At 46.2% G+C, this 25,702-nt stretch overlaps 11 protein-coding genes across 11 annotated transcripts; 6 read left to right on the top strand and 5 right to left on the bottom strand.

Moving 5' to 3' along the window:
- Positions 1–775: 775 nt before the first annotated feature.
- Positions 776–3,019, bottom strand: C8R40DRAFT_1071707 (cytochrome P450; the record flags this gene model as incomplete). Its single annotated transcript, XM_046226370.1, has 11 exons — positions 776–998; positions 1,062–1,315; positions 1,375–1,407; positions 1,463–1,588; positions 1,645–1,918; positions 1,991–2,106; positions 2,158–2,302; positions 2,361–2,464; positions 2,527–2,666; positions 2,723–2,737; positions 2,818–3,019. The coding sequence occupies 11 exons, from the start codon at positions 3,017–3,019 to the stop codon at positions 776–778; spliced, it is 1,632 nt and encodes a 543-aa protein (XP_046083578.1).
- Positions 3,020–4,290: 1,271 nt separating this feature from the next.
- C8R40DRAFT_1052500 (HPP family-domain-containing protein) lies at positions 4,291–5,098 on the top strand (the record flags this gene model as incomplete). Its single annotated transcript, XM_046224762.1, has 2 exons — positions 4,291–4,512; positions 4,589–5,098. The coding sequence occupies 2 exons, from the start codon at positions 4,291–4,293 to the stop codon at positions 5,096–5,098; spliced, it is 732 nt and encodes a 243-aa protein (XP_046083577.1).
- A 388-nt stretch (positions 5,099–5,486) lies between these two features.
- On the bottom strand, positions 5,487–6,533 carry C8R40DRAFT_1052435 (uncharacterized protein; the record flags this gene model as incomplete). The annotated part of the gene is made up of 3 exons (XM_046224758.1): positions 5,487–5,756; positions 5,860–6,069; positions 6,135–6,533. 3 exons carry the CDS (start codon positions 6,531–6,533, stop codon positions 5,487–5,489), a joined length of 879 nt encoding a protein of 292 aa, XP_046083576.1.
- A 938-nt stretch (positions 6,534–7,471) lies between these two features.
- On the top strand, positions 7,472–8,771 carry C8R40DRAFT_1162146 (WD40-repeat-containing domain protein; the record flags this gene model as incomplete). Its single annotated transcript, XM_046230216.1, has 2 exons — positions 7,472–8,179; positions 8,256–8,771. The coding sequence occupies 2 exons, from the start codon at positions 7,472–7,474 to the stop codon at positions 8,769–8,771; spliced, it is 1,224 nt and encodes a 407-aa protein (XP_046083575.1).
- Positions 8,772–9,257: 486 nt separating this feature from the next.
- Positions 9,258–9,532, top strand: C8R40DRAFT_1015643 (uncharacterized protein; the record flags this gene model as incomplete). The annotated part of the gene is made up of 2 exons (XM_046222924.1): positions 9,258–9,391; positions 9,451–9,532. Coding segments are annotated over 2 exons (216 nt in total), but the record flags the coding sequence as incomplete, so codon positions are not given.
- Positions 9,533–10,361: 829 nt separating this feature from the next.
- Positions 10,362–14,640, top strand: C8R40DRAFT_1173569 (uncharacterized protein; the record flags this gene model as incomplete). Its single annotated transcript, XM_046232041.1, has 24 exons — positions 10,362–10,815; positions 10,875–10,893; positions 10,958–11,185; positions 11,235–11,278; positions 11,335–11,347; positions 11,405–11,473; positions 11,531–11,703; positions 11,763–11,879; positions 11,938–12,013; positions 12,069–12,141; positions 12,193–12,201; positions 12,271–12,303; positions 12,357–12,374; positions 12,427–12,731; positions 12,787–13,061; positions 13,126–13,138; positions 13,197–13,213; positions 13,266–13,305; positions 13,359–13,445; positions 13,505–13,869; positions 13,922–14,102; positions 14,157–14,427; positions 14,489–14,534; positions 14,585–14,640. 24 exons carry the CDS (start codon positions 10,362–10,364, stop codon positions 14,638–14,640), a joined length of 2,982 nt encoding a protein of 993 aa, XP_046083573.1.
- A 1,089-nt stretch (positions 14,641–15,729) lies between these two features.
- On the top strand, positions 15,730–16,580 carry C8R40DRAFT_1071701 (uncharacterized protein; the record flags this gene model as incomplete). The annotated part of the gene is made up of 5 exons (XM_046226369.1): positions 15,730–15,890; positions 15,967–16,038; positions 16,091–16,199; positions 16,256–16,303; positions 16,344–16,580. The coding sequence occupies 5 exons, from the start codon at positions 15,730–15,732 to the stop codon at positions 16,578–16,580; spliced, it is 627 nt and encodes a 208-aa protein (XP_046083572.1).
- Positions 16,581–16,754: 174 nt separating this feature from the next.
- On the bottom strand, positions 16,755–17,682 carry C8R40DRAFT_1071700 (uncharacterized protein; the record flags this gene model as incomplete). Its single annotated transcript, XM_046226368.1, has 2 exons — positions 16,755–17,464; positions 17,520–17,682. The coding sequence occupies 2 exons, from the start codon at positions 17,680–17,682 to the stop codon at positions 16,755–16,757; spliced, it is 873 nt and encodes a 290-aa protein (XP_046083571.1).
- Positions 17,683–20,398: 2,716 nt separating this feature from the next.
- Positions 20,399–21,056, bottom strand: C8R40DRAFT_485390 (uncharacterized protein). The gene is made up of 3 exons (XM_046235219.1): positions 20,691–21,056; positions 20,604–20,634; positions 20,399–20,546 (listed from the first exon to the last, which is right to left on the bottom strand). Exons 1-3 carry the CDS (start codon positions 20,886–20,888, stop codon positions 20,494–20,496), a joined length of 282 nt encoding a protein of 93 aa, XP_046083570.1. The 5' UTR covers positions 20,889–21,056; the 3' UTR covers positions 20,399–20,493.
- Positions 21,057–21,604: 548 nt separating this feature from the next.
- On the top strand, positions 21,605–22,963 carry C8R40DRAFT_1173567 (defective in Cullin neddylation protein 1; the record flags this gene model as incomplete). Its single annotated transcript, XM_046232040.1, has 8 exons — positions 21,605–21,745; positions 21,805–21,866; positions 21,919–22,076; positions 22,124–22,289; positions 22,342–22,475; positions 22,531–22,736; positions 22,791–22,845; positions 22,893–22,963. The coding sequence occupies 8 exons, from the start codon at positions 21,605–21,607 to the stop codon at positions 22,961–22,963; spliced, it is 993 nt and encodes a 330-aa protein (XP_046083569.1).
- Positions 22,964–23,724: 761 nt separating this feature from the next.
- On the bottom strand, positions 23,725–25,619 carry C8R40DRAFT_1173566 (uncharacterized protein; the record flags this gene model as incomplete). Its single annotated transcript, XM_046232039.1, has 3 exons — positions 23,725–24,714; positions 24,768–25,201; positions 25,259–25,619. 3 exons carry the CDS (start codon positions 25,617–25,619, stop codon positions 23,725–23,727), a joined length of 1,785 nt encoding a protein of 594 aa, XP_046083568.1.
- Between the last annotated feature and the right edge of the window lie 83 nt (positions 25,620–25,702).

Raw genomic sequence — 25,702 nt, 5'->3', positions numbered from 1 at the left:
GAAATCAGGCCGCGCTCCCTTTCAATATGAGGGGGAATTTCGAAGAAGGAGGGAATAAAGGAATGCTCAGAATAGATCGAAGTAGGGAGGTAAGGACATGAGAATGTTATGCAAAGAAGTTGGGAACGTGTGCAGAAGCAAACCTGGAAGCAGATGGCTGAGAAGTTCAATCCAGAATAGATGCTGGGATTTTTATTTTTGTATCTCATAATAATCTTTGCATCGGACAGATCGCAGAAATCAGAACACGATTAGCATGCTGTGCCTACGTATTGAACGTAGCCTACAGGTGGGAAGTGAGCTTTGTGAAATGTCGTCGTTGAGAAGTCGGAGCTAAGATTCCCCTAAGGAGGGAAGAATTGGGCAGAATGAAAAGAATCGGGAGCGGTTTTGAGGAACAGCCTTTGTGAGTTGAGGACATGTTAGATCGCATGGAATTATTAGCCACCCCGGATTGGTCTAGGAACTCCGTTTAGTAGTCTTCTCTTCTCCTCTTCTCTCCTCTCCTTATCTGTTTGGTTAGCATCCATTTACTTGCACACCCCATATTCCCCACTTCCACTTTCTGACCTTCTCCTACAACTGCAGTCTTAACCTACAGAAGATATACATTTTTTCGCAAATCGAGGTTTTTTTCCACATAAATATCTATGGAATATTGTTACAAGATAACACTTTTCTACTGGAACCATCATAGATCCTGAGGGCTCAACAAGGCTGATTCGTATCACTACGTAGTACCAGAGTAGGCCAGTTAGCGCCACCAACATTTTTACTATGCAGGCGCCTCCTCCATTCCCAGAACTTGCGCGACTTTATCATGACGAGGGATGAGGTTGATCCTGAAGGGTACAGGTGATCGTCCTGAGAGACCGTCATACTCTTTGAGATCTATAGGCTCGTCCGGAAGCGACTCCATAGTGAAGGCCCACAGCATGCGAGAGATGGTTAACCAGATCTCGCGTTCTGCTACAATCATGCCCGGACAGATACGACGCCTATACAGACCGTAATTTCGTCAACGGCGGAAGCATGGAGAAATAGTTGTTAATACTACGTACCCAGCACCGAACATCCAGTGGTCACGCTGATACGGATCTGTCAAATTTGCGCTATCAGCAGAGGTAAGACTATCATCGAGATAACGCTCGGGGTTGAATCTGTCTGGCTCGGGATGGCGCGACGGATCATGGTGCATCGTCCAGGTGTTTAATACGACAACCGTGTCTTTCGGGATAAACTGGCCTCTATATGTGAAATCTTCACTGGCAACATGGGGAGTGCCCAACCAGAAAGGATTGTGGCATCGTTCGACCTATGATCACAGGTAAAAAAAAAAGAGAATGTACTGCTTTTGTAATCAGAAGCACATACCTCTTTAATTATAGCATGGCAGTAGGGGAGGTTCTAGTAAAAAGTCGTAAGTTTTGACTTCAATAGTAGATTATTTTATGAAACTTACCTTCTCATCCTCCACAGTTGGTAGGCGGTCTCGTCCAACAACTTTGTCTAACTCTTCGTGTGCCTTGCGTTGAATTTCCGGGTAAGCAGGTATGAGCGCCGAAAACCATTGCATGATCGCCGCAGTCTACAAGAAACAAACGCTGAGTGCACTGTACACATAATGAAGGATTCTTGAGGTACCGTTTCAACACCACCAATCATGAACGCTGAAGCGAGAATTGCCATATCTAGGTGTCCCATTTGTTCCTCCTCCTTGGTGTCGATCATAGTCTTTGCTAAACAGTCCGGAACATTGACACCCATCTGCATTTTATGTTCGATGTCCTTGATGAAGCCCCCATACGTTTCTACGAGACCCTGATGGAGTTTCTCCCCACGTACGCGCATTGGCGTGCGGAAATTTTGTAAGAATGGTATGAAGTCGACGAGGTTTGACATAGGACCAGTGCTGTTCCTGGATCACACGAAAAATTCACAAGCATTTGCACGGGGGATCACTGCGTCAAGTAGAGAAGGAGGTACCCACATGAATTCGCGACTGAGTTTCAGTGCTCGACCGACTAATGGATGATAAATACTGTCAGTGCGGAAACCGAACACAATGGATAACATGTTGTTCAACGAGGCACGACCTGCGTGAGGCTATGATATGTGTAAGTACCCAAAAGGGACATCTTTCTCGAAGTAGTTCACCTGCGGGTTGATAGGAACTTGACCAGCTTTACTCTCTTGATACATAGCCTTGACGAGGACAGTGGCTTCTCGATCTAGAATAGGGGTGTAACTATCAACTGCCCGTTGATTTAACCATCCCGTTGCGATACGACGATGTTTGCGCCTGCATTATATATCAGTTTTTAACTTTCGGGTTTTGAACCATTGTACCACACACTCACCATCTGTCATTGTATGGGGTTGCAGTTATTCCCCGGCCAGCAAAGACTGTCTGGCTTTTGATAAACATTTCTTTCCTTGAGGAGAATACGGCGCCGTTAGTAACCTAGACGTCGGCAGTAGTAGAAAGGTCAACGTTCACGAGGAGAGGCTTGGTTCCACGCTTACAATGAGGTCTTTAACGATGGCCGGGCTTGATATTATCACAAAAAGCTGGTTTCCGAGCCAGATAGAGTACATGTCGCCAAATTTCTTTGCCCAATAGTCGAGCGTGAGCTCTGGGTACTGGGTTAGAAAGGGGAAGGATCCTGATATGGTGTAGTCAGATGTCTGTCTCGAGCCCCCGAGTTGAAAAAAGACTTACCGAGAAGCGGGAGGCCTGGCGGATCAAGTAAAATAAGTAGAAGAGCAGTCAGTCAGTCTCCCCGACTTTAATTCGAACGGCGGGGGATCACGAACCTCTTGGGCCAGCGGGGATGCCATTTCCATTTTTATCTCGCAACGAAGATTCGAAGAAAGAAAAGAGGTAGTACACAGCAGTCGCGATCGCTGCTGTAGCAATTACTAGAGATGTGGATTTTGACTGGAACACAAAGTCTTCGACAACAACAAGGTTGAAAACTGCAGCTTGCTGAATGGTGGTGTTGGTTGAGGAATCCATGAGTATGATGAAGAGGATGGAACTATTACTCCCTCTTCCTTATATACGTCCTAGTGAGCGTATCCTAGGGCATAACATCTTTGCAGGATTTTTTTACCGCAAGGTCCGGAAGAGGAGGTCAGACGCATAGAAAACCAAGATGTAAATTTCATGTCTGAAAACGTCTGTTCACAAGAGATTAGCCGTTGCACATTTCAGGTCATGTCTGATGCTATCGGACAGCTTGGAACACCTTAAACGTTGGAAGTCATAAGTATGTATGTCCCGCAAATATGTGCACTCTTGACAACTGTTGATGGTCGATGATTTTCAGGCCCGTAGGCTTTAATTTACCTTCCCGCAACACCCTCGCCCAGAATTTACCGCAGCGTCTTCCAGGTTTTCTTGTAGGTCAATGACTATCTTGAGCGAAAACTTGCCAGCGGAAGTCTAACGAGGTTGAAGACGAGACATGTAAACTGAGGATACTGAGTGCTAAGGTCCTGACCAGGAGCGCCCACAACACAAATGGGAGAGGGAACTTCAAGTGGAAGAAAATGATCACCACACGATTTACTAGTGACTCGTGACAAGCCGCTTCTCGGCCTTGAGTCAGAACCACCGATGATGCGATTATATTATTAGACCGTCCTTCGTCAGCAATTCGTCGTCCCGTCTGCACATTGGAATTGCATTATTAAAACTGTCCCAGTGTCCTCTGGAGTCTGGACATCTGCCCTGCCAAACGTCCCAAATCTGGATGATCTCATCAAAATAAAAATCGGTTAATCAGCTTTCGGGGGATTGAGGGAAGGGAAGGGGAGAACTGTGGAGATCCGGTGACAGCTTACATGACATCGAAGCTCTGTCTGAGAGGTTCGGCAAGAGGAGTGAGTCACTGACCTTGGTCCCCTCAAAGTCTTTCAAGTGCTGCTGTTGTTACCTCCCCGTACCCAATGCACAAAGGGCCTGGCGGCCCTGGCTAAAATGCTTTGCCGTCGGGCTCCCCAAGCGCTACTGTCGGGACAACTTTGAATATATTGTCGGGAAAGGTTGCAGGAGGTACCCGCGCTGCAGTGTTTCCGGAGTCCCCGGAATGATTGACAAGTAAGGACATTGCTGCCGCGCTGTGGCAATCGCACACACAAAACGATCCTTTGCAGTGTGCACGAATGTCACGTCGCATGACTGATCTATTTTGTTCCATCAACCTTTGGAAATTCTGAACATAAAGCGCCTTGCTTCCTTAATTTTTCCGTCAGGTTTCCGTTGACATTTTTTTTTTCAAGAAGATGGTCTCTACCTCCCTACGCCCAAGTAATCTTGCACGTCTCCCTAGGTGGATTTCACATTGGCTTGGTTACCGCGCTTCACCTGCTCCAAAACGACCCGACTATATCATTTGGATTTGGTCGTTCATTGGTGCTTTTGGCGGTCTTTCGATTCTTCAAGCCATCTTCGGACAATCGCACTATTTTATACAACGCAATGTCCCCTCCATAGTTGCCAGTTATGTATGTACTCTTTTTTTACCTTCCTGCTTGATTCCGGTTTGATTATTCATGTTCATTCATCTTTTTCTTCGAACAGGGTGCATCCGCTGTCCTTTGTTACGGTGCCATAGAAGCACCATTAGCCCAACCGCGTGCTCTTTTGGGTGGACATTTCATCAGCGCTCTCACAGGCGTCTGTATAACCAAACTGTTCGGTCTCCTTCCCACAGAGCAACGTCTCGACCAACTCCGCTGGCTAGCAGGTTCCCTTTCTTCCGCCACCGCCATTGTCTTGATGCAAATGACCTCGACGACACATCCTCCCGCCGGTGCGACCGCTCTTATCGCTGCCGTCGACCCAGAGATCTATGTCATGGGATGGTATTATCTCCCCGTCGTATTGCTTTCGTCCACGATCGTGTTAGTCTCGGCGTTGATTGTGAATAACATCCAGAGGAGGTATCCAGTGTTTTGGTTTGCTCCTTCGCCGCCTGCGGTTGCACCCACTGTAGTAAAGTCAGAGCCTCCAACACTGGCCGGGGAAAGAGATGCCAGTATCAACGATGTGGAGAAGGGGATTGTTGGCACCCTTGCAAGTGCTGATTAGGCTCCCACTCTGCAGCCGATTTGGATGATTATTGCTTACGCACTGGGCAAGATACTGTTTATACGAAGACGAAGAACACTTTCATTATGCTTGCATGTACTTTCACCAGGGAGATTCCATTATGTCGAATAATAATCGGGGGATACAAGGAGATACAATGCGGCACAGGGTACATACGGGGCGTTGTAAATTGATATTAACTTGATATCATTAGTACAGGGTTCTGTGAACAGATTTCAGGGAAAACGCAATCCAGGTAGCAAATAAAATGTCGGTTATACAGAGATGCAGAGAGAGAACAACATCCACAGATGAAGTATTGAGCGAGGGCAACCTCGAAGACTGGCCTAGGAGTAAGTGATATTAGAATGGTGCCCCAACGGTGGAGCTAAGCGTCAGAATCTAATTTTGAAGAGGATCCTCCCGCGTAATGTGTCTCGTTGTCCACAGCTACACGTTCTGTGCCTTCAAGGTGCTGATCTTTCGCTCTACGCTTCTCAAATTCAGCCGCAATTCTGAAATGCTGTTGATATAGATGTTGTGCATATATAACAACAGGTCTTTCTTCAGGGTTGATCATATTCAGGGCTTCGTCAAAGGAGAAGAGGTATGATTCGAAGGCTTGTTCGTCAGGCATCCCAACACCTTTGTGTTGAACCTATTGATATTATGAGTATCGAAAATTAGAATGTCCACCAAACATAGCCGGGGAAAAGCTTCATGGACGACAACTTTGCAGCTTTGGAACGGTATGTACTCACCGCGTTCTCTGCTATCTGACCAACGAACCATGAAACGAAGTACTCCCCTCCAGAATTAACTAGTTTGCCTTGTCGAACTTTCGGTCCCCACTTCCGTACAGTCATATAGATTGGTTCAGTATCTGGCTTCCACCCATCTGCACGATCGGCCGGTGGGATGGGTTGACGAGAGTGTTTGTACAGAGGAAGGAGGTCGACTTCAAATCCAGACTACATTGAGCGCACAGTTCATATATACGAAGATTACAGTAGTAAAAGCGATATCCGATACACACCTCCTCATATGCTTCCCTCAACGCTGCTTGCTGCAACGTCTCCCCTAGATCTTTCCTTCCTTTCGGAAGAAAATAACACCCTCCCTTCAAACCGGAATGGTCATAAAGCAAAACCATCTTGTTCGTCGTAGGTTGAATCACTACCATGCCGACTCCAACCATGAAGTCTTCACATGCCCAGCCACCGTCAGGAATACTTGTGGAGCTCCATCTGGAGAAGTTTAAAGGTGGCTGAGGGCGCGGTGAACGGTGTCTGGGAAATAAAGTTGGAAGGAAGGAAGAACCTGAGATAATTGTATTAGGGTGAGAGCTAGAGCTAGCTCTAGCCACAGATGATGCCGGCAAAGAGTTGTGATTATTTGTGTTTCGATGTTGGGATCGGGATCCGAATATCGACATGGTGGTTCTGAAGAAAGGAAGAGAAGACACAAGTTGCTCGATTAATTTGAACGGAACATCATGGGCGCTGACGTTGACGTTGATTACAGTGCTTTCATATCCGTTGTAACCTCAAATTTTACAGTATCGAGTTGAGTGTATCAGCAGTGTTCGACGTAAAAAAAATCGTCGTGTTGGGCTCGTGTGCTGGCGCTGAACAACAGTACCTTACGTCATGCTATAAAACTGCTATCGGATAGATCACCTGACCCCGTACCGTGTTCCGCCTGATGGCAGTGAAATTCCGAACCCGAATTTGCTCAACTTTTTCCACCATCAACACCATCCACAACCAGAATTTGCTACTGACGGTCCTTGACGACCTCAGGGCATCTTTTACTGCTTACTCTAACTCTACATTCACTGATTTGACGCGTAAACAACGTTACGCGACGGTTTTTCACCATGGCCGACCTCGACGCGGAAAGCTCTACTGCTTGCTCGTCTACTAGTGCAGGTGGTGGTGGGAGTCGAAAACGACGACTGTCAGATGCTAGTGACACAACAGAACATTATTCTGCTGTAATACCACAGCGCAAGCGTTTGCGCCGGACTAGCTCTCTGTCTAGTGCTTTACTCGGACATCCCTTGCCTATCATTAACCCTGAAGTGAGTTTATTTGTATATTGTTTTTAGCTATCCTTATCTTTATGCTCTCATCTCTCATCTAGCCTCATTTGGATCGGCTGCCAAAGCCCACTAGGAGTATCCTGGAAGAGAAATTCCAGGCTCTGACTTCCGCACCTCTGAGCGCTGGCAGCTCTTCATCGTTCACTGAAAACGGAAGACACGCGAGTCCCAGTCCTTTCGTTGTTCCATCGAGTTACAGTAGACCAGAACTCGTAAGAAGCGCGTCATCATCATCGCTGAGGTCGAATAACACGACAAACCACCCGGACATGTCAAGCAAGTACAACCTTCGCGACACCAAAATCAGCATCGATTTTTCCGTTCCTCCTCCTCCTCCTAATCCGGTCACAACTACAACCGAGACCGCCGCGGAGAGCTCGCTCCCAGCTTCGCTCCCTCTCACATGCTCATCAAAAAGTGTCGTGTATTTTACGCGTGGAAACCGCGTCCATTTCAAGAACATGCAGACCAACGAAGACATTGGTCAGCTGTTCAAGCTCGCAGATAAAGATGGGAACCTCCATCTTCTACAGTGTGGTGGACCGCAGAACAGTGACAGTCTTGCTATCGCTACCACTAAGGGCATTATCCAGCTCTGGGATGTGCGCTCGAAGAAGATGACGGTTAGTTGGTCGACGAAAGGTGTCGGAGCAATGCAATTCAATGGGTCAGTGCTTACTGTCGGAGGGCTCAAAGGGACTCTAAGGTTCTATGATACCCGGATTGCGATGTCAACGACAGCAACTTCTAATACTGCGACTGCTAAAGCTACGTTGAAGATGAAGAGCGATCCGCGGAAGTTGAATCGCCATCAGTCCCGGATCACGGCTCTGGCGTGGAACGAGCCAGGGAAGCTTCTCGCGAGTGGGGATGAGAGTGGGGCGGTGTATTGCTGGGATAATAGAGAGAAGGTTCCCTTGGATGTTGGAGAGTTCGTCCAAAGGAGGAAGAAAATTCAACATTCGGCCCCTGTCACGGTAAGTTCCTGAATTTCCAATTAATCGTGTCTCTAGGCACTCATCCATTTTTTTCTTTTTCTAAAAAAAAACCTAGGTCGTCAACTGGTGCCCCTGGCAGCCCAAATTACTAGGAACAGGCGACGCAGATGGGATTCTTCGACTATGGGACATTGACACGTCCGATTCGCGTTCCAACGCGCTTAACCCGGGAAAACTCGAACTCGGGTCACGAATCAACGGCTTACACTTCTCTCCTCATTGCAAGGAGATGATAACTGTCCACGGTGCGAAACCTGGAAGCCCGAGTCCTCCCGACGTGGACTCGGATTCGGAGACAGCGTCGACTCTAAGTCTGAGTCTTTCTGCCCAGATACATAACAGTAGCAGGGGATACGACACCTCCAACTCCATCGTCGCGCATTCTTTTCCTACCCTCCGTCATATCCACACCCTACACGCTGCGAACAAAGTCATCGGAGGAAGTGTCATGAATGCTAATTTTACGAAAGCCATTGTTGCGGTGCCGGAGGAGAACAAGCTGAAGGTTTATGATGTGTGGGGGAAACTTAGTCTGAGAAGGACCGAGAGCTTCATGGGAAATATTCGTTAATTTTTAATTTATTTTTTGGTTTTTCGACGACTAGACGATCATCTTTGTACTTTATCTTTTATCTATCTTTCGATGCTCAGATCTATACTACCATATATCCTGTTCTCGAATCACCAAGGGAGGCGTTAATATGTCCTCTCCCGGGCATCCACATCCTTTTTTGTTGATTTTGGCTTGCCTTGTATATTTTCCTTTGGACATCTAGAGTTATGAATCAACGGGATGGAGTTCCAGTACAGATCTCGGCTGTCTCGAGTCTCATGTTCATGCACTACTGATCTAAGTACTCTAAACGGTTTCTGGTGGTCGCCTTTAAATCACCGCTTTTCTCGAATTAGGCGCCGGTGGCGCAATCACTGCAATTGCTCTCAAGTACTTACCTTACTAGCAAGTTAAGACTTTACGTTGATCATGGTTGTTGTACCTCCTGGAGGTGAATGGAATTTTAATATTCTTTGTCTTCTTGTATTCCGAACTCTGTTCGCAGAGCCCAAAACTGCCCCAAAACCACAACCGATTGGGAACATCGCATTGATCATTCTCTTGACGACGTGTACATGTTGTGCTTTGTTCATACTATGGAGAAGAGCGGAGGCTTTTAGAGCTATCATATCACACCAGTGCGTTCAGATGTGGCTCTTCTGAGCTTTAGTTCCCTAAAGATGCCTTCTTTCTCCAGGTTGAAGACGATTACGCGAAGCGAGGGTCAAATACGGCTTAGTCAGGACGATGGACCCCCGGCTCATGAATTCCTTGAAGACGATGAAAGCACGGAAGATGCCCTCGAATTGGATGCTGGTGATGTTGGGAGGCTTCCTGAGCGGCGTCCAACACCTCCAGCACAAACCACACAACCAATACCGGAAACCTCGTGATCCTAATTCTATCTCCTTGCTTCAGTTGCTTCAGTCTACTCTTTAATCAAATATCGATGGCTATTTCAGCCCCAATCACGCGAAATTTTCGAGTTCGTTATCTTGGCCTTCATCATTCAGTAGAAGAGCGACGGTGCAAAATATTTCCGGACTATATACCCTCTGTGTTGCCTCTTGTGCTCGCATGATCTCCGTGGTCACTGGTGCCAATATCATCGACCGACCGTTATAGCGCATTACGTAGACGACATCCTCCTCCTCGCCGTATCAACGCTCTTCCATGACTTCCTTTGAATTAATCTATTTTTTCTCTATCGCTCAATGCTGCACAATCGCCACCTCCGTTTATTCTTGACAAGGGTTTCAATTCCTGATCCTCTCTCAAAGATCTTCTGACTTTTCGGAACATACTTCTCATTCTTCTATTGTGATGACATCTCGTCTGGAACGCGGTCCCGAAGTTTTCCCTTCCCATGAACTCATTCGAGGAGCTTCGAAGTTACGGTCCGGGCGCGTCACGCGGTGTAGCCAGCTGTCTTTTGTCGCGGTATTCATGGAATACCATGTAGTATGCAGGGGTATTAGAGATCACCTATAAGGATAGTATATATCTTGCAAATGTTCGCGCTGAAAGGAGTCAGGATTACGACCGTTAGTCATGTATGACTTTCTCTTTCCTCTGTTTCCTCTACTACTATGTTTGTTCAATTCCTTCATGATATACGATGTTAGAGCCATAGGCCAAACAACGTGTGTCTCCTTCTCCTCCAACGAAACAACCTTTCCGGTCGTCCAAAACGGTGTCGCCACCCCAGTCTTTATCTCATCCGATGAATGGCCCGGTGTTCAACGCGCAGCGTCAGACTTTGTTTCCGACATAGAACTCGTTACTCAGATAAAGCCTACGCTGTCGAACCTTTCCGCTTCCGAAACAACAAACACTACTTCTGCAAATGCCATCATCGTTGGCACACTTGGAAGATCGTCTCTCATCGACCAGGTGATTAATAATACGCAACTGGATGTTTCCTCAATCCATGGTCTTTGGGAGGCATTTATGGGTCAGGAAGTTGCAAATCCACTTCCTGGAGTGGATAGCGCATATGTAATCATTGGGTCAGATAGACGAGGGACGATGTTCGGGATGTATGATTTGTCCGAACAATTCGGTGGGTGCTAAAATCGATACTATTTACTCAGAAACGTCTTGAGATTATTTTATCTGCAGGTGTCTCGCCTTGGTATTGGTAGGTCGTGGTTCTTACATTACGTCGGACTTGCTCATTTACCTATGCATCATTTTGAAAAAAGGTGGGCCGACGTGGTCCCAACTAATCACTCAGGACTTTTCATTACCTCTCCAGGCTGCTCTCATGGACCTCCTACTGTTCAATACCGCGGCATCTTCCTCAATGATGAACAGCCGGCCCTAACGAACTGGGCTTTAGAGAAATTTACCAATGGCCCTGGGGGTTTGGGCACCGCTACACCAGCTAATGGGACTGGATCGCCCTTTCAGAGTGAATTTTACTCGAAGCTGTACGTCCCTTACTCTGTACTACTATAGGTACATTGAACTGTATTCAAGGTTCGAGCTCATTCTTCGCCTTAAAGGAAACTACCTGTGGCCGGGTCTGTATTTTCGATCATTCTGTAGGAAAGTGGCTGATTTTGTGTTGTGTTTACAGCTCAGTGGTCTAGGTTAGTTACCCTTCTCGTTGCATCCGGAAAATAGTTCATGATTAATACATTCTATAGTGCATTTTGTGTTGACGACCCAATAAACCAGCCTCTCGCAGACATGTTTGGAATCGTAATGGGTACAAGGTTGGTGACTATTATCTCGTTAAACGCTATACTACACTGTATCTTACTCTCAATCAGTCACGAAGAACCAATGATGCGCTCCATCCCCGTCGAATGGAGTCTGTTCGGAGATGGACCATGGGACTACAATGTCAATGCTCAAAACATTTATAATTTCTGGGTTCAGGGTATTCAAAGGGCAAAACCCTATGAAGGGCTGTATACCATTGGGATGAGGGGAGACGGAGATTGTTCGTCCATTACATCTTTTCGCAATACTACATTTCTAATATTTTCCATTGTATCTTAGTACCCTTGATAGGTGGCATTCAGCTACTAGAGCAAATCATCAAGGATCAAAGAGGCATATTTTCCAATATCTTCAACACGAGTGACGTTACCACCATTCCTCAAGTTTGGACGCTATGTAATTCTTCTGTCAAACCTGTTTACACTGGTCCATTCGTTGATATGTCCGACTGTAGATTCGGAAGTCGAAGGCTACTATGAAGAGGGCTTGCCTGTGCCGGATGACGTTGCCCTCATGTGGACGGACGATGAGTGCGCTCCATTCCTGCCTATGAAGAGTTTGTCATTTCACTGATTTCGTTTTCAGCTACGGTAACATGCGGAGATATCCTGTCGCATCTGAGCGAAATCGGTCGGGCGGTGCTGGTGTTTATTATCACGTATGTTTGTTCGTATCTTTTACACCGTATCAGTGTCTCAAGAGATGATAGGTTGATATGGTACGCCGGATATTTCGACTTGACATTTTCAACCCGTTAAACCTGGGTCATTCTCCAACTTATTATTAGGTTGCGTCTCCAAGAGATTACAAGTGGATCACAGTTAGTTTTCACCTTTCAGATGCTGCAAAATTCATTGATTTTCTGTACTGTAGAGTACGCAGCTTTCAAAGGTGCGTTTGAAGTTTGATATGCCGATGTCCCAATATTGACTGTGATATCTAGATGTATGAACAGTTATCACTCGCTGTCATCCGTAATGCAACCCGCGTCTGGGTCTTAAACGTCGGCGATTTGAAACCTTACGAACGAGAGATCGAGTACTGGCTGAGTCTCTCGTGGGATTCTTCATTGTGGACGCCCGATAACGTGGACGACTTCGTGCAAGCTTGGGCTCAACGGGAATTCAAGCTTGCTTCTCCTGATGCCGCAATAGTGGCGGAAGTTGTAGCGAATCTAACTCGATACAATGCGCGGAGAAAACCGGAGCTCCTGAATACTACTACATATAGTTTGGTCAACTATCGAGAGTACGTTGTTGCTTTAAGCTAAGTGCTAACTGGCTCCAAACCTTTACCTTGTTAGGACAGATCGGGTCGTCGAACAATGGGACACTCTTGCTAATGCATCAACAGCGATCTACAACAAACTCTCATTTGATTTACAGCCCTCGTTCTTCCAGATGGTCCAACATCCTGTACTTGCAAGTCAAACTTTAGGCAAAATGCTCATCTTTGCCGGTCAGAATAATCTGCGTGCATCCCAAGCGAGGCTCAGCACGAATGATTTAGCTGACCAGGTTCAGCAGTTGTTCGAGAAGGACTATGATCTTGAAGTGGAGTATCACAGCATTCTGAATGGTTTGTCTGTCCATTTTGATCTCCTCCCTCTCCGATTCGGAATTTTACTGAAATGTATCCATAGGTAAATGGGATCAGTGAGCCTCGGCATCTTCGGAAAGTGATATATGATCACTGACAACTTCAACAACATAGTATGATGGATCAGACCCGTCAGTGAAAGCCCAATGAACCTCGGCTGACGGTCGCTGATTATCCTTGTAGATGTTGGATATTATTATTGGCAGCAGCCAATGGCGAACACGTGAATTTTATCCCTCGGCCTTAAAATTGAAAAAGCTAACATCGACCCCGTAGCATGCCTGCTATAAATCGGGTTCAGAGTAGAAAGCAAGCTTTGCCAGGTGTGATGCGGATCGTTCCTGAAGGCAGCTATGGAGCTTGGTGAGTTTTAGATTACCCTTGAGAGGATGAACAAAGATATGGAATAATGCGCTTGATAGGCCAGGGGACGATCAGTTTGACTGTGCGGCAGGATACAACTGTCCCTCACCCACGGTTATCCTGGATTCTTTCAACCCATTCGGAAATGTTTTCGTCGACATCGGTTCCGGTGGTCCCGTCCCATTCACTTGGAGCGCGAACGTCAATGCCACCTGGCTCGCAATGTCTGCTACGAATGGTTCGATATCACCAGACTCACCAGAACAAAGAGTATTTTTGTCAATTCCTGATTGGGCTCAGGTACCTTTCAACGCTTTGGCTCAGGTCAACTTCATTGCTGCTGCCCCGAATCAGTCCGATTTAGTTGTCCCTGTAATGGTGCAAACTCAAAATACCAAACAGCAAGTCCCTTCGAATTTCACTGGTGCGGTTTTGACACCATTTATATCTCGATATTCCTCTCACCTTGTCAATAGGATTTGTCGAAAGCATGGGAGTGGTATCATTTGAGGCTGCCCATGCTATCCGAAACTCTTCAGTAGCTGATATTTTCTGGAAGGAGCTCCCCGGTTTGGGACGGACGTTGTCTGGTGTCACCCCTTGGCCTCGCGACGGTAATAATGGTGCCAACTTCAGCGCTGGAGCAGGGCCTTCTCTGTGAGAAACCATTTGTTTGATACTAAGTATCTTTAGTTGACAGGTAGTCGACAGAGAATACGACTTCTTCGTGGTTAGTAATCGAACCAACATCACAGTGGTTACTCGTTTATCGCCTTCGCTCAATGCCAATGGCGCAGACCGTCCGCTCGCTTTTGCACTGCAAGTCGGGTCCGAACCCATCCAAACTTCGTATTTTATTCCTCCGGATGTAGCCCCTGGAGCAGAGCCCGCACCGTGGAGTGGCTTGGATGGTTTTGCTGCCAACGTCATTGTCAGCGTGAATATGACTTTTGATATTACACCCGGCGCCCAAACTTTAAAGGTGCAGATACAGTGTAACTTTTTGTCAAAAGCGTTTCCAAAGTAATATCATTGACATTTAGCTCTTCATGATTGAACCCGCAGTGGTGGTGCAGAAGTTCGATATTGGTAGAGATTTTTTGCTTTCGCTGTCGTTGTTCTAAAATCCCCTCTTACAGATACTGGTAATCTTCAGCCGAGCTATCTAGGGCCTACAGAAAGCGTTTTCGTGTGATTCCGAGCCTGGACCTGTGTCGGAAACGTTATGTATTACGATTGCTCCGAGTGACTATGTACCCAGTTCCGTTGATGTACATAGAAATTGATGTAATACGTAGGTAACCTTGTCAAAATACATAATTTAATATTTTCGAATTCAACGTACAGGCTTACTTGCTGCTCAGTAACCTTCAGTAACCCGTCCCAAAGTTAAGCCAACGATGTATGTCCGCCAGGCTCCAGCTCGTTTTAGCCCCTGCTATATTCGGATCCTCTTTCTTGACGGATGAGCATGAACTCGGTCTCGCCTCTCAGGGCACGACTCGGAATGGTTCTGAAATTCCACGTCGTGGATCTTCGTGGATGCGATATTTTGGATGAATGAATCTGAATGAATGTGTTCGGCACTCATGACAGGCGCCCGATGACCATTTTAATTTAGAATGCTCACGGAGGGAACTCTATTCTATGTAAGAATATGTAAGGAGGACATGTATCATGAATATGTGTATCGAGGATTGAACGATAATGCTCAGCAGCTATCAACAGTTGTCACATATGATATCTTATGTGATTGTGATGTATTGTGGCCAGAGCTTGTCACGGATACAGGGAGGTGATGTCTTACTTACTTAGGGCCTTTACATGTTGTATGGAAGGTACCATGTTTTATTTCGAGCGGTTTGACTGAACCAATTCGCAATGGTTCTAAAAGTCGATTCTCGGTCGAACTACCGTCACAGGGCCTCGCGCGGCTCTTGTGGGTTCATCATGTCATTCTGATAATTATCCTCGAAATTAATCTGTCTTATCCTGGCCATCCAGCCTATTCCAACCTGGCCGTACAGCTGTATTAAACACAACAGGTCCATGCCATACGCCATACGGTTCATGCATCTGATAAATTACACTCCACTAAGGACCGAGTCTCCGAAAAGAATCGATACCTCAATACCGTTGGCAGTTGATATCTTGTACAACGACATTGTAAGTGAACTATACGTACAGCTTCCTGCAGCATCCTGTTTAATGCATAATGTCCGAGCCGTTCAATAGATTCTAGCGTCATTTGTGTTGTATCTATATCTATAACCCTTGTACTATCATGATCTATCATGAAATCTCTGGCACAATAGTCTCCCCGTACCTATCAAGCCACATTCTCACCACGATACACCAGGCTGGCCTATGGAGAGTGTATTGTACTGCGAATGTGTACATGGCTTTAGAGGGTAAAACATATAACAAGAAAGCAATTATCATAAAGTAGTAGACTATAATGTAGTGGATAGGAACGGCAGAAATATTTTCATAAATGTTACAGTATAATATGATGAACAAGAAAAGTAACGATCATTACGAGCAAAGGCAAGCAAGGGGTTGCACATACAAAAGAGTCTGGATGCAAGAAAGGGTGGGTTCAAGGCACGTTAAGGAATAAAACAATGGCGAGCGATTCGACAAAGAGTGGGGAAACGAAGTGCAAGGAAGAAGTCACAGGAACGCATCAATGAAAATCGTGGACGAAGGCTTGGGACCGTGGCAAACGGGGGTGATTCAAAGAACATTGCTGGGGTCAGCAGTCATCAAGCTGACGGAGGATACGAAGCCCCATTCAAGAAACCCACTAGATACTAGAAGCGGAGAAGAGTAGTGCGGAAATTACACAAATGGTGATAGTAAGTCATGATGCATGATAATACTTTGGTGATAGAACAGACATTGACAGCTTCTGGGGAACATGATGCAGCGTTGAGTGCAGGGAAAGATACAGAGCGCTCTAGAGATTTACAGTTCGTCAGTTCAAGTCCACGTCACTTTGATGAGAACAACATGTCAGATCATGTCAACGCTGAAAGATCTGTCCGGAAGGAGCAGACAGATAGCAATGTCGGATGCTCTAATCCATCTACAGTCTTCCGCAGGACCAAGGTGAAAGAAGACAAGGACAATTGACGTATTGACGTCGACAGATCCCCGGGAAGATCCACAGTATCAACAAGAGAGCAAATAACGATGGATGTAACGCAAGGAAATTTTATGAACATAAGAATTGATTTGTAGATCGCGGTGGGAAGAAGAATAATAAATGTAAATGTTGACTTGAGACTCACGGTGGAAGAAAATGAATCAATTTTTGACGACGACCCTTCGAGTATGTTTACCAGCTCTTCTCCTTTCCGCGTACGGCATGGGTCGGCGCCAAGCTTCATCTGACTCGTCAGGTTGAGGATACACCGAGTTAGGGTTCATGTACTCAGGCGGTGCGAGTCTGAGATCTCGGTGATCATGTTCGTTTTCAGGTGAGAACGCATATCTCGAGTTCGGGGGAGAGTGTGAGAGTGGGCTGTCAATAGACATACGACGATGAGTGGGAGCCGAGTGCTTTGAGTGTATGTCTCTCGGGGAGGCGTGTTCTATGTCCTCACGATGATCTCTCGGGCTGCGCATAGTCGCCAAGTGCGGCGATACTTGAGACTGTAGTGGTATGCTGGGCCCAGGCAAGCGCACTTCCTCGTCTCTCCTGCGGGCTGCCATATCCATATCTACATCCAATCCTCGACTCCGCCGCTTGTCTGTATTAGGTCGCTCATCCACATCCATAGCCATGTCTCGCATGTCAACATCCACTCTGACACGGATGATTTCCTTTCCTGCCTGAGCAAAATACGCTCGTTCTTGCAGCTGGAAATATCCCGACGTTGCCTCCGTCCTCCGGTTTGGAGGCATAGAAGCTAAAGAAGGCGCAGGTGGAGGGAACATCGCCATCAGGTCATGGCCTGTGGGCGGAGCTGGAAGATTTGGAAATTTGCCCCGCAAGGTGTTGTCTAGATCGAGATCTAAAAATTCCGAATAAAAATGTACTATATGACAATAAAAAAGCAAATGACATACCTCTCAGCACGACGGGGTTGTTATTCTCTCGAAAAGTCACCGCGTTACCCTTCTCCGCCGCCGGTGAGGAACTATCGGAGCTCGCTGTCGGAGAGTTTGAAGCAGACGAATGTCGCTTCTCTGACACCGGGCGAAGGTGAAATGCGTTGGAAGGGGAGGTCATAGTCGTTTGTACGTTGAAGCTGGGATGTCTGTGTATCCGATGATATCGATGATGAGCCAAGAAGAAGCGGAAAAATGTAGTGCTTGATGGCACAAAAGCGATATTACAAGCGATGGTAGCGGATGCGTATGCGAGTCAAATTCTCTTTTATAAAGCCTGGAAGCACGATTCTATCTCTCCTGGGATCTTGAATGAGAAAAAATCAAAGAAGAAAGAAGGTGATTTCCGAGGTGAACTGCAAATTGTGAACGTGTGGAAAGAAGAAACGGGCCAAATCATCTGAGTTGGTTCATTTATCAGGGCCGCGTAATGATCTGTTTGGTTGCCGGTTGTCGAGCAACCATCCTTTAACTCGCGCCTCTTCCCCTCATGCTCATCTGCCGCGGGTCGTGTTTGAGGATATAAACTTTACGGTAATCTCTTTTGTACTTGAGAACTTAAGGCTTCTACTAAGGAGGGTTTTTGTGGCGGCGAATGAATGATTATTGCTTCAGGTTATTCAAAGCTAGGTGATAGGCGTAAATTGATAGTCCGTAACGAGTTTATAGTCACTATATACATACGCTTATACAACAGACATCATCTTCAATTCGGTTCTGGTTGGTTCTAGAAGTAGAAGAGCAAGAAGTATTCATCTTTCGATCGACTCAAGCAATATCGATGATTCTGAGAACAACCGCCTCGAGCTCCTCAAAGCCAATGGCGGTAAGACTGAAAAATGCTTAGCTAGGCTTAGCTTCTACTCTACCCAGCATAATAAATAGTAAATTGAATGGGCACTTGCATCACCACGTGCTTTACACGTGCTCAAAACGTAGATTTGACGCGTCGTTCCAACTCGGACAGGGTACACTCTGGAGTAAGCTCTAATATACATGCATACACAAAATGCCTCGTCATAGAGGAGGTGCTTGACTCAAAGTATTGGAGCACTGGCACGGATTGTCTTTTCACCGCATCGAAGACAAGACAGTGACACTCGCGTGAACGTCCGAGTACCCTCCTTTCGCCGCCGCGCATTCTACATGGTATACAAGTTCCCAATCATCCCAATGGGCCCATTCACACTTATAGTAGACACTGAACGTGTGTTGTACACCGTAGCCTCATTTAATACCAGATTCCGCTGAGATAGTAGTCCGAGTTGTGAGCTTCGTTGCTTCTCTTCGAAAGTCTGCACATTCTCGGATATTAAAAACAGCCAGGGCCCCGGGATCTTTTCTACTTCGCGACGTTTATAGTAAACTCATGGTAACAGTGCCAGCCAAACGCTAACACCAGAAATGTAGTCCTAGCCAGTCCCACAGTATATATATATATATATATGCTACGAGCTACCAAGTCGGTAGCATAATAAAGCTTGTACGATCGTTTAAGTGTAATAACGATGGGATCCCCTCGAGCGACTGGAACTGGGAGAAGGCTTCCAAGTTCAGGCTAATCCGAGGAACGCTAATGCGCATGTGTATTTTCAGGAGCGACATAATAACAGCTGTCTTATCATGTAGCCAATGTTTAAGCAACATCGGATTGTCAAGGAAATTGTATTTTGAGCATGAGTTCATGAAATCTGTCATAGTAAAATCGTACTAGAAGCTAGAAAGACCTCGGAATCGGAACAAGGACAAAATCCGACCTCTTGAGCCTGAGAGTGGATTCAGATCGTCAGTGTGGCAGGAGCTCTACTTGACTGGTAGATGAGAACACAAAGATACATATCGGACTCTAAAATTGGTTCTCAGAATCAAAATCGTTCCCGGGCCCCAATTGGACTGGAAAAAATTCAGAAGCGGGTCAGGCCTCAAGGTGAAAAGTATCGCACCTGATTTTTCTCTGCCGACTGTATTGTGACTGTATTATGAGCCTCATACAAGTAATTTATTGTACCATGTCGCGTTTCATAGAGGTAGGGTCTTCAATAGTCCTGTACCCCTGCAATGAAGAAAGGGGGTGGGGCACACGTACGCAACGAAGTCGCATTTGTCAGTTCATAGTTCATTCAAAGACGGTCCTGAGTTATTTGAGCAATGGATCCGTATCAACATTCACCAATTTTTTTCGAATGCTACGCTGAGCAGATTACAAAATGTATAACATTAACTATACAGGTTTATGGCATTTATTTTTAAGCGACTTCGAGCTTCCTGACCTCGGATATCACGACTTCAGATGGATTCTTCACGAACCGAAAAGGTCGTGTGGGTAGCTTTATAGAACTATACTGAGCATACTGAATCCTTTATGGGCCTCACGTTCCCGTGGTCCGGGGAAACCTAGATGGCACCCTGTTTAGAACCATGTCATACTTGACGAAGATTCACTGTAAGTCCCGAAAGAAGATCGAGGGTGGGAGAGGATCAAAGTTCAATATTGCTTTGTGTAAAATCTTCGGCTTACCTACAATTAATACCCCATCTTCCATTGCTTCGCGCGAGGCACGGAAGTAGTCATTCGTATGAACGTACCACTAGATTAGCATAGCGTTCCGAAGTTAGAAAGAGGCTCGCATGCTTACAACCATCAACGCTGTTCGAGAGGTAAAGTGGAGCGTAAATAGCACTTCGTGAGCTCCAGACCCCTCCAGGAATCAGGAATTCAAGTTTCCTCAAAAAAGCCCACATGCCATTATCTCTAACGTGGGTGGCAGTCTATGCGCAAATAGTGAATTGAGCGAGGGTGAGAGAATTCAGGGACTCGGGATGTTGGGCTTGGTATATTCTTTCTCGTACCGTATCGGCGTCGGATGGATCCGTAAAACATGATTACACTATCCACATGTTTATCATTACCGCGAAATGGGGGAAGTAGGCATCAAATGGAACTCCGTTGAAGAGGCATACCAATTGTTAAGAAGCAGTCATTGACTATGCAAAAACAATATGACTGTGAGACTTCCAGCTCGAGATTTTGAGAGAGCGTACTAATGCTTGACCAGCTTGATTGAATGTGGTCCTGTCGAACCATCACTTGGATCAACGATATCACTGCGGCGCTTGTGATTGTCATACTATGACCTGTGCTTTTCTCAGCTTCCTGTATACTTCGGGCTCTCTAGGGATTATTCTGCTGCCATACATATACAGCTTGCGGGTGGTGCGATGACATACGACAGATGCGGGAGTAGCACCAGTGCAGAACAACATGATATATGAAGATGCCAAGATCCAAAAATGGAATGGCAGGAGACTGCGTTTGGACACCTTCATACATATCCCGAGAAAAAGTAATTTGGTGTCATCAGTGTCAGTCTAAGCTGGTTGTAGATATGGAGTAGCTGCTGGAAGCGCAGCTGCCAACGATGTTCTATTTTTTCACCTCGAAACGAGGATTGTCGACCTTCAAACATGATGACAGATACCGAGAATCATCAAAACGCAGCTGAAGATGCGCGCAAAAACCAGTCAGAGCTGATTTCCATCAAGTGATAGAAAACAAATTAGTCCATGTTCGGCATTAGAAGGAGTTAAGGGCCGTGCGGGATTGGCCAGAGGATTCCTATGTAGAACTGAGTAAGATGGTCCCAAAATCATTGGAGTTGCTGAATTCGCGAAGAACATCCAGCGGGATATTTTCTGTCAATCAGACAACGTACACCATCAGTTTCATCCGTTGAGACCTGCATGAGAGCTCATGAGGGAACAGCAAGTCATACAAGTCTTCATATACATCCAATATTGTCGCCAGGGCCCCCCATTCGAGTGATTAATGAACCACCGGTAGTAATACGTTGCTAGTACGTGGCCTTGGTTCGGTTTGCAAGCTCGTGAAGAGCGAGAACCACGAACTTGTTCAAATTCGTATATCGCCACCAACAAGAGAACGATTCAGAGCAGAGTAAACCTGCTAAGCTGTGGACAAACTACCTGCCGAGGTTTTAAGCTCCGCTTCGGCCATGGCCGCCGGCTAAATCTAGACTTTACAGATGACGTTCCGCGAACAACAGCCTAAAGATTATCTTGGTCCATCCAAAATCCCGTTTTCCATCTCAGCTTTGGCTTTAGTTGTCTTTGCCCTACTTGGAGTTTTCACATTATTATCACAGAAGCACAGATTAAAAGAGATGGTGTGTAATAAATCTGAGTCAATGCGCTTTACCGATAAGCTGTTACCTTGTCATATAAGTCTTCAAAATCGAAAGCAAGCGACGTGGACATAGCCTCATTCTGTAGTGTAACAGGGGCCAGGTGAGTTTTCCTACAAATCGTTCCTCGATACCTGATCAGGAGCTTGAGATAGTTACAAGGATGCTAAGAAATTTCTTGAAAAACATAAACGCCTAGATGCTGCTGTCGATGCATACTACTCCAACCCAAATTCCTTCGCCACATCGACGAAACCACAGACTAGCGCTCCATCGACCAGCAAGCTAAATGCTTCATTCGACGAATACAAAGGTCGGACGATTATCGATGTTGCTTTATCATGCTATAACATCGCTTAGACCCAGATAGTGAAGACATCACGATCAACGGCACGATCAAGCTTTGCGAAGATTTGGAAAAAGATCCTGAAGATGTTGTCCTTCTTGCTGTTGCATACGAGCTTAAAGCCCCGGAGATTGGTCGCTGGACGAGGAAAGGATGGGTAGACGGATGGAAAGCTAACGGGTACGTCTCCAAAATCCTTTAAGCATCGGAAATCATTAATGCTTGGAACCAGATGCGACTCCTTACTTGCAATGAAGAATGCCGTGGCCCGGTTCGGCCACCAACTCAGTACCGATTCTGCCTACTTTCGGAAAGTATACCTCTACACATTTGACCTCGGCCGAACGGATGGAGCAAGGAGCTTAGGTAGGTTTTTCCTATCCATGTCACATATCAAGGTCGATGGACTTCATATTTGCAGCGATGGAAACCGCCCAAGCGTTTTGGTCACTTCTCATACCACATGGTCTAAAGGGTGGCGCCCTTTCGCACATTTCGTCAACAGATAGTGATGATGACGTGGACATGAATGGTGCAGAAGGATGGAGGCCCGAATATACAGACTGGTGGTTCGAATTCTTGAATGAGAAGGGTGGAAAGGGTGTCAGTAAGGATACATGGAGCATGGTTTGTTTCAATAATATTCATTGATTACCCACTCCACTTACATTCGTCCCCTAGTTCCTTGATTTTATGCGGAGTATCGATACCAAGTTTGAGAAGTATGATATGGAAGGTTGGTAAATACCCTAATTAATTTACTCCTACTGACACTCTGTTCAGCTGCATGGCCTTCTACGATCGATTATTTCGTTGAGTTTGCCAAAGGACGTTTAGCTTCGTCACGGGCATGATACTTATCGTATGATCTCGCTGCAAATTATTTTGCTTTTGGTGTTGAAATTTGTATTCTCAAGTAGAAGCACACTAGCTATCACCCATAAAGGAAAGGAAAGCCCTGTCACGTTTAAGCATCATCTTTTGGTATTGGCTGACTGTGTACTTGTCCACGAACTGACGTCCGCGCGAAGGACTTCTTCAACTACGGATCCTGTCATTGGCATGATTGTCTCCTTCATTCTCTTCGCGGTAGAGAAGTAGTTTTGGTCATTGGGCTCAAGTTCCTGAGAACAGTGGATTGTATCATCTATGTACGTTGCAATTTGGCTGTGTATACCCAATGAGGCACGCTTCTCTGCATGTGGAGGACACGATCACTGTAATTCCTAAATAAACTACATGATATTGGATCTTGAACAAACCGTGTTGGAGAAATTGGGTTTATCCTGAGCTGAAAACCGTTTTGAACAATGAACTCACACAAATTCAATGTGTTTGGCCGGCTTTTGGGAGCTTTGGGCATTTAATCTTCGTATTTCCTATCAAATGGGCAAAGCAAGGATCCAAATATGTGCGAACATAGTCCGTAACTTCTATGATGACTCTAGTAGTACAGTGATTTTACACTTATAGGCGGACATTAGTCTGAGGAGAATTCGAGGAGTCCGTGTATCGTGTCCAGTAGTCAGTATAATCAGAGAAGAAGCCTAAAATCGAATAAATAGATGAATAAGTAGATTGACAACAACAGAGATGAATTTGACTTCAACGAAGTTCAAAGAGATGAGGAATGCCCCGACGTGGGGGAAGAAGGGGACTGTTCCGAGCTTGGCGTAAGCGGAACCGGGGAATCGGAGGTCCTTCCAATGCTAGGTGCTGTATAATACGAGAATGTACTTCGACTAGCAGACTGCGCTCCCGACCCTGTCCCCATACTATTATTTTCTTTATCAATCTTATCCAATAACTCCCCCATTTCTGTAGATGTAAGTCCATGTCCGCCGATAGCAGCCGTCAAGCTCAAACTGTTTGCCCGACTCGGAGGTTCACTTCCTGTGAATTCGGTCACGGAGCGTGTGGGCGGTCGACTAAGAGAGTGCAGCTGGTCTCTAGATGACGCAAGACTGGTCAACTCGCGACTGCCCAGACTTTCAATCGTGGGCATCCGCCTAACGAAACCGTTGAGAATACGGACATGATCGTCCGGAGGATATTCTCCACCAACGAATTCGTCATAAGCGTGACGAGGAAGATCCGTGTACGTGTTTCCTGGTAGAAGTGCAGGCTCTAATTCACCTGTGTCGTCTGATTGAGCGAACCGTAGAGCTTCATCCGCCTCATGGGATATCTGTGAGACGAGGGCCCGGAAACGCTCCGCAAAATTGTTGAGTTCGCGATCATTCTGTGTGCTAGGGGTTGAAGTCGAAGAAAGTGTTGAACGGGGTTGCATGTGTACAGGATCGAAACGGGTCGAGTCGGAAATCTCATCGTCCTCAGAGGAAGAAGAGTTGAAGATTGAGGAGGTCCCGGAACTTCGGAAGGCAGTCCGATTATATCCCTCTGAGTAAGAGACAGCGGGAGAATGCGGCGATTGACGGCTTGGTTGAGCGGGGTTCAGAGGAACTTCGGACGACGCGGAGATTGGGGGAGATTTGTGCAAAGATTGGTCGGATCGCATGCGACGTCGTTGGCGTTTGCGACGCTGTGAAGATTGAGATGGTCGGCGAGTACCATCGTAGGCAGAAGATACTAATAAGAATAAGATCTTCTCTATCATTAGCGGCAGAGGACTTGATAGATTATAAGTAGTCAACTTACGACAACAATCAGAGTAAATATGAGACGAAAGATTGAAAGCCCCAACCACCCGGCTAGCGTCGTACGATTACAAATCCCTGTATTGATTGACCATACGACGTCAACATCTAGTCTGCAGCGTAACTCTGGAATGAGTTCGGAGACTGAAGAGCTTCTCCAGACCACGGTCAACGCCAGGTTTACAATGGCAGGAGACACCAAAAAGAAAGCCGCGAGATAGCGGAATACTGCGCGCATGACAAGGAGTGAATGAATGGGAAAGTGAGCGCGAATAAGATGTGGTTGGAATGCGGACACGGCTGCTGCGCAAATGAGAAAAGCAAAACACACAGCGGTGCTGGTCCCTAGCACGATTGCGGTTGTCTGGCCTTGTAATGAGTCGTAGATGGTATAAGCAATGAAATAGCGAACAGTGTTATAGACCGCCCATAACGCTGTATGGAACAACGAAATTAGTGGCCCAGTAGTAGAGAGTTTTCTGAACAACGCACCCAGAACAGCTTTGAGCACTAAACGAGAACGCTTGAGAATTCGAAGTCTTCTCCGTACCGAATGCTCCCGATAGTCCTGCCCTTCCTTGTACGTAGGGGGGAGGTTGTCTGGAGAGAGTTCAGCAGTCCACTGTTCGCTTTCTTCATCTTGATATCCAGGTTGTCTGGATAATAGATCCTGATAGGCCAGAGAGCCAGAATTAGTCGATTGCAGTAGAGGTTCAGTTGGATGTGAGTAGTCCGTAGTTGTTGTTCGAAGTGTAGTAGAGGAGATAGTTCGACTATGTGCAAAGGATCTTTGGGAGTTACTGTCCGAAGGTTCTGGGGTAAATATCGCATTATGAAGATATAATGCAGCCATTAGAATGTGAACGTTGTGTGGTAAGCATCCAGTTGGATTTTTGAAGGGGAGAAAGCAAGCAAGAGACCTGAACTACTTCGCCA

The sequence above is a fragment of the Lentinula edodes genome (genome assembly GCF_021015755.1).
Source record: "Lentinula edodes strain Le(Bin) 0899 ss11 chromosome Unknown C8R40scaffold_31, whole genome shotgun sequence".
NCBI lineage: Eukaryota > Fungi > Basidiomycota > Agaricomycetes > Agaricales > Omphalotaceae > Lentinula > Lentinula edodes.
The sequence above is the reverse complement of the archived record's forward strand: the minus strand, read 5'-3'. Positions and strand labels throughout refer to the sequence as shown.